The following is a 12108-nucleotide window of genomic DNA, read 5'->3' as shown; positions in this document are numbered from 1 at the left end:
TTTTAATAATAATTTTAATTGCTCCTTGTTTCTGATATCTATGTATTCGTCATATGATAAAAAAGAAACCACCACGAATATCTGAGACTAAATCGCGAATGACATAATTTGAATCTCGTGACAGTATTCAACTTGAAGCGGCATATAAAGCATTCCAAGATGGTACAGGGAAGGGTGGAACAGGCCCATCTCTTCAAGAAAAACAAAATAAAGCCACAAGAGTTCAGATCCGTAGGGCTCAACGGCTCGGAAAGGACCTGATCAGAGAGGATCTTTGTGACGAAGACAATATATCAGCTTCTCAAGAATATGATACGCCTGAAAACCCCAATCCCTACGATCGCCACATTGCTAGTGTCAGTCAAACGACAAAGTCTGCCGGAACACGAGAAGGACAACACCGACCTACTGGTAATAAAACCTTTATCGATAAGGTACAAACGGCAAAACGAGAGAAGGAAGAGCTCAAGATAAAATCAATGGACTTCTCCACAGCCCATCAAAGAGCCTACATCGTAGTAGAGCTAAGAAAAAATTCTAATCATAAAGTGAAAATAGGAAAAAGTCCCTCTTGTGGTAGTGCAAATTTCGTGAAGAATTCTGGAAAAGAATTATGTAAACATATAATATGGACATTACTTAACATATGTCGACTGCCGGAGAATAGTAATCTGTTGCATCAACTGTTTTTAACTGATAACGATGCCTTGTCAGTTGTTGGAAATTCCTACTCAGTCATTCCGCAAAACCTGATGTATAAAAAGGGCACCAACAAAACTAGAAAAGAAGTAATACAGGAACTTCTTTCAAATGACCCTTGTAGTAAAACCAACAAGTCTGGACTCTAGAATTCAAGAAAAAGAAAAGAGGACCAGCACCAAGATGTTGGGCTTGTAGAAGAATACAAAATGAAGATGAATTAACCCTCAACGTTAAAGGGCTTTTTATGTCCCTTATGAACAGAATTTCGTTACAGAAACAATGTTTAATTTTTGTCCGAAACAACAATGCGTAAACAATATTCCGCATTGGACTAATTTAAAACCACCGGATAGAATCAGAGCAGGCAGATGAATTAGTGACGTCACAATAGTAGCTTTGAAAGATAATGGTTTGCCTTTGTAACACTGTAAACTGATTACAAATTTTAGGGATCGATGCGTTTGAACTTCGTGGGTTCGTTGTTTGTCTAGCTGAAGGGACGTGTTTGAATTTTGAGACTTTGATGTCTGTTTTGCTCCCTACTTCTTGCAAATAACGGTAAACTAAAATTTCAAAATTTATTATCCGCTAATTTTAAAGCTATCGTTATTGCTATTGTTTTTAGAAAACTAGGAAACGATAAAAGTTCAATTTTCGGACCCGCGACAATTTACCCGCGACCCGCGACCCGCGCCGATAGATTATCTGTAATAGCGCACCCATACATGGTCTGTAATTACATGCTATGATTATAAGAGTTCGTGGAACTGAAACTAGGTTGACAGTATCTCCGTATAATTAGCTGTTAAACTACAATTTTATTTAATAGTTAAAGATTCAATACATATATCTTACACGTGTATGTTTGTGTAACATTTCGATACCGCAGTTGCTAAGAAGCAATCAAAGTATCTGGCTACCCTCCTCGGGTAGCTGATTCAAACTTGGTCTAAAGAATTTTTCTTTCCATCCTTCAGTAGTTGAACGGTAGTCGAATAATTAATTAGTACATTAGAGTAAAACTGATAGCGAGAGACAGCCATGGATGAAATAGTCATTTGGAAATCTATAATTCTGAGATAAATGGAAAAAAAAGTGTTGTTTCTGTTGTGGAAGATCATTTGTGATCTGTCCATTGTAAGCCACGATAACATACGCTCACCAAGTTTGTGATCTGATGTTTAATGATAACACCAAATTCCTCGATTTAGGCCAACAAGTACTAAAGTCCATGAATTAAATAAATTGTAAGTCATAATGTGACGATGCCGACATAACATAAAGCAAGCGTCAAACCTTTCTTTTCTTCTGAGGGGATTTGTTGATGCGCTCTGTTCATTGGCTGAGCTGACTTGCACCTTGCTTTCGTCACTTTACCATTCGCATCCGGGGATTTCATCCCTTCAGCTGAGGAGGGTCGTTGAGGCACGCTGGGAGACTTATTTCTATTTCCGGCCACCGTCTTCAGTAGCTGTCTAGGAGAGGGATATTTTAAAGAAATTTCTAATTTCTAGTCCAGATATAACCGTAACAATATTCTTATATTTTGCATATTTGTAAACCGACAGTTCTGAATGATTTGAACCCAGCAGTATCAGTATTCGTCTTGTGTGATTGTCTGGGCGAAGGTAGTGCGGAAAAAGAACCCGAGGGGGGGACTCCTATATGAAAAGGACGGGTGGGCCCGTCGGAAATGTTTAAAAGAGCCCCTAAGGGGTACCAAGATCTGTTTTGTGGGCATCGCTTGAAATTTTTCCACCCCTAGGAGGTACCAATTCTAAAACAATTCCTGAACTGACACTGACTTTTTTTAGCTCAGTCCCCTAAAACGTACCGCTAAAGCTCCCGCTATGGACCTTTTTATGCTGCACACCCTAAGAGGTAACATTAACCCACTTTAATTTTTAACCCTAAAAGGTACGACAAGGACCCCCGTCCCTGTAATCTGAGAGCCTCCCCCCTCCCATCCCCCGGGAAAAAGAGCTGTTGTTGGTGACTGACGTTTCGCCAATGTGAACGAAAATCATTTTATTATTCAAGGTGTATGTCAATGCATGGTGTCGTAAGTATGGTCTGTTGGAACCCTTTAGCCGTGTGATGGTATTGACTGTAAGACTCGTGTAACGTTTGTCAATGGTCGTCGGTTCGCTCCTGTCCATTAAGTTACTAAACCACTGAGTCTACTAACTTTGCATGTAACGCTTCTTGGAGGTTCTCTTTTTCTTTGATGAAAATAGCAAGATGTTCTTGTACAAAGGGAAGGTTAAGCACGGTCCCAGCTCTGAAAAAGAAAGTTTAAAATTTCTTTGTAAACATGCAGTCTTAAATCACTAGTACACTATTACAAACAGACTACATAGTTAATCATTCTCACTGTGCATGTACAGCACCTTACTGCCCAGGCAAAGGTACGATATGGGTGGCAATAATTAGCCTTGGCAGAAGATCGAACAATAGAGATGTACGAGATTGGTATGAGATGGTGCGAAAGTCCACAGTGCCATTTAGCGACTGGCGATTTTCTGCTTTACCCAGAATAATTTTCTGCATGACGTAACATGATAACGTAAAAAGCTATAACTTCTTTCTTATTGCTATCTTAAAAGTAATTATCGGGCGCTTGATTTAACACTACGGCAATGTGCTGACAAACATGGACAAAGAGTGAGAAGAAAGAACTGCCGCTTACGATGGTCTGTCATCCGGGGACTTGGATAGGAGCTGTTTGATAAGCGCCCCTAAAGAGGATGAATACTGTGGTGGGACCTCCTGGACGCAGAGGGAAAAAATGGAACATTAGTAAGTTTAAATGGAGGCCTTTACGTAAGAAACGTTCGTTGATCCAATATTTACATTTACACTACTCGTTCCTTTATCCTGATGACTCGCTCACTATATTAGAAACTTCATAAATCTGTGTCAAGCTAATAGCCTCGTCAGCAATCTTCCTCCTTCGTAAGAAGATAACGCGAGGAGCCCATAAAGCGTCCGGGTGGGAGGCTTAATCTAAAGCTAAGCCTCATCAACACGGACTTTTTCGGAATGAATCTCTGGAGACAGAATCCTAGGGGTGTTATCGAAGGAGAGAACGGCAATTTTTTTTTTTCCATTTTGGTAGATTTGCAAAACTCATCCCACCCTTACAAATAACAATAATGATCCCCACCCTACCCTTCTCATATAACAATTAGTACAAGACTCACCCCATGATCTACTTTGACGATCTTGTAAAATAAACTGACAAAGTTCGATGCGTCAAAAGCGTAACGTAATGCACACATCTCAAACAGAAGACAACCAAGAGCCTAACATGGACAAAAAGGAATAAAATATTTATTAATAATTGAAACCCGATTAACTTATAAAGGCGTTACAGTATACTACATGTAAGTCAGCTTTGCGATCTACATGTATAAAGTATTGTGCAAATGAAATGCAAACGAAATTCGCGAAATTCGGTATTTTTAACGAAAATAAAGGAAATTTCGTCGAAAACAAAACTTCGAAGAACTTTCTTCAAAAATTCGGCAACTCATTGTTTCTACTTATGCGAAGGGCTCGTAAACCTTTGCAACGAAAATTCGCGTTACCTTGTGAAATCTCGTTCAAAAAACGCTACACGTTTTGAAAATTCACTTCTGTAAATTCAAAAAAGATTTCATTCTAAACGAAATTTTCCTATCGTTCTGTACATGTTTGTAATACAGGTTTTCGGGGATTTTCAGGGAAAGAACGCAACATACAGCTGTAAGCAATACCCTTTGAAGGGCAATCATGTCCACACAAGCTTACCCAGACATCAGCTTTAGAGCTGTATGGCATATCTTGACATAATTCTGGACTAAGATAACACGGTGTACCACAACAAGTCTGAGCCATGTCAAATGTGTTTTCCATCATTCGTGCAATTCCAAAATCACCTGGCAATAACAAAAGAACCCGTCCTTTTTTAAGTTTAAGATGCACCATGGAAATTCTCATTCAGCCAAAAGTTTTTTTGTTTATTTTTTTTTTCCTGAAACTGGAGACGTCACATGTACCACAAATTATATGATCTCACAATGCATGCATAACTCAAGACAAACAAACTTCCCAAAGAAAAAAATAGGGATAGTGGTACAGTTCATCAGTTGTGTGAGCTAGATTTGCAAGAGCTATATTTATTGTTTTAATATGGCAAAGTGCAGGGCTCTCAAAGATAATGAATTTTACTTGTTTTCTTTCTGTGTTGAAATTACTACATATCCACCCAAGGGCATGTTTAAAAGATGAATAATGGCAAAATGATGAAATGACTCTTAAAAATGTGGGACACAGTTAACCCATTTTATTATTGAAAGCTAACCACCTTCAAGTCAGTGATATTTAGGCTAACCCGAGTGCTATTTAGGCTAACTGAAGTGCTATTTAGCTTACCCATAGTGATGCATAACCTACATGTAGATGGCAGGCCTAAAACAGGGGAGAGGGGAGGATAAGTAGGCGGGAGAGCGGGGATGGAAGGAGATGGTGGGGGAATATTTCCTCTTCTTCCTCACAGTTTTTGCCTTCCCTGCAAACCTGTTCCTCATTTTCTCCAGCAATACTGAGGCTAGCGAAATGATGCATACATTTATACCTATTTTGATGACACCTTTCTTGGTCAAGAACACATTCTGTGATTTTAAATCTCTGAAAAAAAAACCCAGTTAATTAAAGGTTAATGTTAATTCAAAAAATAGACCCACCGTGCTTTAAAGAAATGCCAATTGAAAGTCAGTATGACACCAAAGAAGCTCAGAGAGAATGGAATTACTCCACCTGCAACTGTTGCTCAGTTCTCATGTGATATTGTGAAAAATTAACTAAATCAAAGGAAACTTACATGTAGTTATTATAGATGTACATGTATTATGTCTTTTGTAGTGTAAATACTCAAAAGCAGGTATCAAATATATTGGCAGATGGACACAGTTAAAAGATGACTTCCTTGGAGGGCCTTTTAAGGGGGGGGGGGGGTTGCATGTTCCCTTGATCCCTTAAAAACTTCATTTTATTTCCCTTCTTTGATTCCCTACTAATAAAATCCATTGTTCCCTAAACTTTTTTTTTTGTCAAAGTTCGGTTAAATTGTAGATATTATACCCTGTTCCCTCAGATCTCCCAAAACTATCCCCTGTTCCTTGAAATAAAATAATCACGTTCCCTCCTTCAGTCCCAAAAACCTGTGGGAGGCCCTCTACTTTTCGGAGATTACTTCGAAAACATGACAGTTCATATAAACCTTTTTGTTGGATTTCTTGAATTATTAAAATAAAATTAATATTACGTTTTAAGTGACTTGAGACTGTAGGGGTACTAATAAAAGAGATCACTGAAAATGATTCTGCACAGCACGGACAGGAAACACTGACTAAAAAATAAACTTGAAGGTTGAACTCAGTAGCTCATACAGTACCTATGAAGAACTTTCTTGGAGTGAATATGATGCAGAGCCATAGTCATCTGAATAAACCACTGTTGAGAGGTATTTAAAAGGTTGTCATAATTAGCCTTCAACTGAAATAATTACAATATAAAATAATGTAGATGTCGTAGTACTTGAGAAGAGACTATGTCAGTCATCATATTGAGTGAACTGAACCGTTACAATTCAATTGGGGACTGCTGTTTTGACAATCAGAATGAAAGTCATCAGCAATCAAAAGAAAAGTGTTTGTCAGTCAATAGTGTTGTAAGTCTTGTTGGTTGAAGCTGATTGGTCAGTTTAGCTGTGATAACATTGGCTGTAAGATGCACGAAACATTTGCCAGTTGGATTTTATATGCTTAGGGTAATAATTAAAACACTCTAAAGATAATAACAAAACAATAACATACCGGGTTTAAAATTTACTCGTACCTGTTAACTGTACTCTCACTGGTTAAAACATAAAATAATAATTATAATAAAATATTATGCGGCCCATGTCTCAAGTGCACTTCCAAGCAGTTCAAGTGGTTCAAACATCACAAAAGGACTTGTCATCTATCTACAGTGTAAGGGCACATTAGTCCTTCAAATGAAAGATCTTGTGCCATTCACAGAAACTGGCAAACTGTAAGTAACATGTTTACTTACTTGCATAATTTGTTCTTCTGAGAATGGAGAATTTTTCTGAAAGAGGGCATGACATAAAATATATATAATTATATAAATATTATCTTTAAAAATGTATCGTAAATAAATATACTTATTAAACAATATGCCATATCATAAAATAATGTAGTCCAGTGGTATTGAAACTACAACAGACAAGAAAACGTAATATTTAAAAACTGAAAGAGTTTTAAGTACTGTTAATATTTCTGAAGAAAGATATTTTTTTTATAATTTTGTTTGATGGATTATCTACTCAAGATCTGATGGTAATGGAAATTGAAAAAAGAGGATATTATTTTTTTCTTCACTATACCACACCGTAGCTTTGTGTTTTCAGGTGAAGGTGAAGAAGCGACATTTATTAAATGAATATCTTTTTTTTTTTTTTTCGATCTTTTGCAGATTCCATCAAGCATGTAAAAAAATCAGCCATATACACTTTAAAGCAAATTAAGGAAGGTAAAGAGTACAAAATAGAAATGAGAGTTCTAAGATATATCAAATTTCTATCTATCTGCTGCTCAAAATGAAAACAAATCACTAATTCCTTCTACATATACATACAGTAGTTGATTAGGGTTAAATAAACAATTCATCTTCTGTCAATCATTGTATTGTATCTTTGAATCTTCAATATAGGGAAAGTAGCATTTCTACCTTTGATGTATTTATGGTGATGGACAAAACACTGACCCCTAGTCCATGGACTACCCCAATGGACTACCCCAATGGACTACCCTAAAATGGACTACCCCTGAAAAAATACTATTTCAGATGAGATGTATGTAAAGAAGCTGCGATTATATACTTACACTGCACAGAGGATGCTTTTCTTTTCATTCCGCATCACCTTCGGTCGCCATTTTGAATAACTATACTGAACAAAACAATTGCTGTACACAAAAAGCGTGGACTCAAATCAAATCAAATATTCTGTGGACAACTCAATCTTGCCCCCATGTGATTCAGTAGCTCATGCAGGCTTTCTCGAACAGACGAAATGATCTTCAGGATGTTACTCATGATTTGTTTTGCTTGTTTTGTGCCGAAAATTATGGCACAGAAGCAGCTAGTCTTCTTGTTTTTTCCTGCATGTATCAAAATGAAATAGAAATGGGAATGAGGATAAAGCTATGGGACAGCAAGAAATTGCAACGACTACGCTACAAAAATTCAGAGTGGAGTGGAAGCAGTAGTATTCTTGGCTGGCCTGGACTATAATTATGTGGAAATTTTTGTGGTTTTGCGAGACTCAGTATATGGAAGCCTATCGAAGCCTCCTCCTCCTTTGTTACTGGAGTATGGACCAATTTTGAAACAGTACACTTGGACAAATCCTCCGTGCAGTGTAAGTACATAATCGCAGCTTCTTAACATACCTCTCATCTGAAATAGTATTTTTTTAGGGGTAGTCCATTTTAAGGTAGTCCATTTGGGTAGTCCATTAGGGTAGTCCATTAGGATAGTCCATGGACTAGGGGTCAGTGTTTTGTCCATCACCTGTATTTATTGCTACTATAGAATTTCAATTTGTATTTTTATAGTTTTTCAATTTGTATTTTTTGTTTCTATTGTAGCTGAAAAACCCACTTAGGGAGCTTCAATAAAGTTTGTATGTACTGTATGTATGTATGTATGTAATTGTAATGGAATGTCATGATGATCCATAAGACTATAACCTGTACCTCCAAGAGCTAGCTTTTGTAAATTTACTACATTCGATTTGTATACATGTATATACCAACCTCCCTTGCATTAACAATCCGATCTTGTAGAGTTCCTCCATCACAGAAATCCTTCAAACCATTATATGACAAAAATCTTCAACTGATTAATACTACATTTTTTTCTAATTATCTAAATTCTATTCAAATAAAGGTACATAAATTCCAAGCTTGGTCTCTCCATATTGTGTGATCTTGATCTTTGATCATTTGTCTGATCAAATTAACATGATTCTGTCAAGCACCAAGCCAGGGTGATACATACACATAGTTTTTTTAGTACCCTTGCATTAGCTACTGGACCTACATGTAATATTAAGTAAAGTTCTTCTGCATTACTTGCTCACAGTAATAAAAGAATGTACCCGTTCTCTCAACCCTGTTGTGCAAGTGAGTACCAGCAAATTGCCTACATACACAACATATGTTGAGGAAAAGGTTGTTGAACAAGGCATTCGCACCGTCTTTAAGTCCGACACGACACTTCGGTCACACTTAGTGCGACCAAAGGACACCGTCAACCCGGCTAAACAAGATGGTGTTGTCTACAGGATTCCCTGTGAGTGCGGCAAAGTCTACATCGGGGAAACAGGGAGATCTATGCAGGAGAGGATCAAAGAACACAACAGGGATATATGACTCGCCCGAACCCAGACCTCTGCCATTTCTGAACACACCCACAAGACCGGCCACTATCCTATCTGGAATGAGGTCAAGTTTATTGATCGAGATCCTCACTGGTACACACGTAGGGTCAAGGAAGCTATTCACATAAGACTTCACCCTAACAACATCAACAGGGATAGTGGAATTGAAATTCCTGAAGCATGGATACCCATGATCGAGAAACACAACAACAGGAGAACGGTACAACAGCGGACCACTGAGGGAACAGCTACTCGCCGGAATAATGGAACAATAGGAGGATCGAAATGCACCAATCCCAGCCGACCTTTGTGATATAAATGATACCGTGCAATCAGTCGACCTTATCGCCTGAAGAAGACTAGCAGTAAGCAGTCGAAACGTCGCGATCTACATCTCAAGTGACTACATTGTGAGACAAACAATAATACACTTTATTATGCACAACATATACGTGAAAATAAAAATGCCAGTTGGTAAAGAAAAGATAGATTTAAAACAAAAATCACATTAAGGTTGATACCTAATAAAATTATTTTCACTATACACTCCCCTGATACGATTGTTGTATCAGGGGAGTGTCCAGACAGTAGGATGTGTGTCCATTTATTTTTAATTAGAAAATTCAATTAAGCCATAGATCACTGACCAATGTAGCTGGTATGTATATTACATATTAATTTTCATCAATTTCTCACCTGTACAATGAAAAGTAGCTCCTCTGATGAATCAAAAAATGATTCTTGTAGTGAAACAACATGAGGATGTTTTAAATGAGCTAATATGCTGCAATTTCAAAAACGTACATGTAATTACTGTCTTATAACAAATATTCACTATACAGTGCATGTTTGTACATACTGTTAAAAGGAGGTATTTAATTACAGTTTCAATATATGCATGAACATGTCCGCTGAACAGGAGGACAAAACAATTGATATGCATGTACCCTGTCCACAATATTGCACTGTACAGCTACAGGTCCAAATTACATGTAAACTCTGCCACAACAATACGCAACATTTATGAACAAGATAATGGCCCAATTTATACCAGAGACGAATTATCCATCTGAGACGGATAATTCGTTGAAGTATAAATTTGGTACGAAGACGAATTATGGAGCAAAATTCGTCTGAGGCTGATTCGCCTGTTAGCATGTCTTGAAGACATGCTAACAGACGGATAAATCGTCTTAGACGGATGATCCGTCTCTACATTTGTATCTAGACGGAAACGTAGAAGGTTTGTTTGACAAAGTTTCCACATGAGAGGGATTGGTTTCTATATTAAATCTTCAATTTCTCCAAGAATGAAATGAAATGTGTCTCGATTAACTCGAATTCTTTTCTTGAACTGCAACTCCGACCAGTTTTGAAGGCTGTCCTCCCACCCCCATGTCTAATGCTCTTCTTTGCCATTTGTTTGTCAGCAACGCTACGAGTGCTGCTATATTGTTTTTGATCTCTCGCCAAGCTTCCACTCGGCTTGACACCAAAACACTCATCATGTAACACACGTAACACGTAACATATATGTAGACAAACTATTTGTCTAAATCCATCTTCAGATTTATACTTAGACGAATTATCCATCTGACGGATAATCCTTCTAGATGGAAAATTCGTCTCTAGTATAAATTCAGCCAATGGTATAAAAAAACTTGACCCCTGAGATTTTTTAGTGGATAATGTCCTGCCTATAATTAAACCTCTGACAGTTACATGGTATGGTCTGACTTGTACCTTGCTTCCTTTACAACAGCTTCTTTTGTCCTGCTCTTTTTGTTTGGATCTAAGATTATTTCCTTGATAGCAACATGCCTGTAAAATGAATAAATAAATAAATAAAGAAATATAAATGATTATAAATAAATGAATAATTAAATAGATAATAAAATAGTTCAGTCATTGAAGAATTCTTGTCTATATGTATATGTACTGTATATGCACCATACCTCAAACATCTACATGAATTCTAACTAACGGCATAATGGAAGGGGTGCATGGAAAAAAGCCCTACATGTAAGTGACTCTTAATCTCATGTCAAATTCTCCTTTTCTGTACAAGGAAGTGAAAAGCAATTTGCCAGGAGAATCTTGCAGTCTATCAGATGTCACTTAGGGTCTTATCCCATGAACTCTTCAGTTTATTGACAGCAAACTAAGTGTCCTGTAACTCACACAACAGTTGGAGGATTGGTGACCTGGTATTAAAACCGGAACATTGTGGGTCTTGGAAACTTTTGATTCCATCCCCAAATCTTGGAATCCCTTGAAGTGAGTCATAAAGTCTCATTTGAGACTTTATGACTCATCTCAAAGGAAAATAAGTACTATCGTAAAGATTTAAAAAACCTCTGTGATAACAATCTTCTTAATTAGCCTCATGCATTGTATGAAATTGGCACTGCAAGTATTATTTACATGCAGAGAAGCTAAATTAAACCAAGGGAATCCCCTCAAAAGCGTCTCCATCGTAGTTCGATCCTATGCATAAATATTAAGAAAAACTGAGTTAGACTACCCGATTCTACATGAACTCACCGAAACATGAATTGTAAACATGGACTTAAAAACTTATTTACAATAAATATTAAGGCAACATTATTAAGTATTAGTCTACATGTACATGACTAAGCCATGCAAACTACGCGGGTTAAAATGTAATGAAAACTTATCAAAACACTACGCAACGAACCTTCCATTTCCTTTCTCGAATGCTAGAATGACCTTTCCACCAGCTCCTTTGCCAAGAGTTCTTACCACTTCATATCTCTCCATCGCCTAGCTCAATCAAATTTTATAAGCTTACTTTGTGGTGCAAATGACGACTTTGGTTTCACATGTGTTGTTGAAAACTTATGTGATCTAGAGAGGTATATTAGGGCGGAAGATAAGTATGATAGGAAAAAAGA

General features: G+C 37.3%; 1 protein-coding gene across 1 annotated transcript in view; it reads right to left on the bottom strand.

Annotated features, from left to right (window-relative positions):
• LOC110067991 (serine/threonine-protein kinase Nek1-like) overlaps positions 1 to 12107 on the bottom strand; it is a 17148-nt gene extending 5041 nt beyond the window's left edge. The window contains exons 1-12 of the mRNA XM_089278799.1: positions 11892 to 12107; positions 10937 to 11014; positions 9890 to 9977; positions 8568 to 8618; positions 6802 to 6837; positions 6140 to 6198; positions 5321 to 5373; positions 4495 to 4622; positions 3906 to 4007; positions 3392 to 3471; positions 2891 to 2983; positions 1999 to 2177 (exon numbers count right to left, since the gene is read on the bottom strand). Coding sequence (XP_089134925.1) covers positions 1999 to 2177; positions 2891 to 2983; positions 3392 to 3471; positions 3906 to 4007; positions 4495 to 4622; positions 5321 to 5373; positions 6140 to 6198; positions 6802 to 6837; positions 8568 to 8618; positions 9890 to 9977; positions 10937 to 11014; positions 11892 to 11974 — 1030 coding nt within the window. The 5' untranslated portion in view covers positions 11975 to 12107. The remainder of the gene's footprint in view (positions 1 to 1998; positions 2178 to 2890; positions 2984 to 3391; positions 3472 to 3905; positions 4008 to 4494; positions 4623 to 5320; positions 5374 to 6139; positions 6199 to 6801; positions 6838 to 8567; positions 8619 to 9889; positions 9978 to 10936; positions 11015 to 11891) is intronic.
• Between the last annotated feature and the right edge of the window lies 1 nt (position 12108).

The sequence above is a fragment of the Orbicella faveolata genome, unplaced genomic scaffold (genome assembly GCF_042242905.1).
Source record: "Orbicella faveolata isolate gen_17 unplaced genomic scaffold, um_ofav_v1 contig_46, whole genome shotgun sequence".
In the NCBI taxonomy this organism is placed as follows: domain Eukaryota; kingdom Metazoa; phylum Cnidaria; class Anthozoa; order Scleractinia; family Merulinidae; genus Orbicella; species Orbicella faveolata.
Note: the sequence above shows the minus strand (reverse complement) of the source record. Positions and strands in the feature narration are given on the sequence as shown.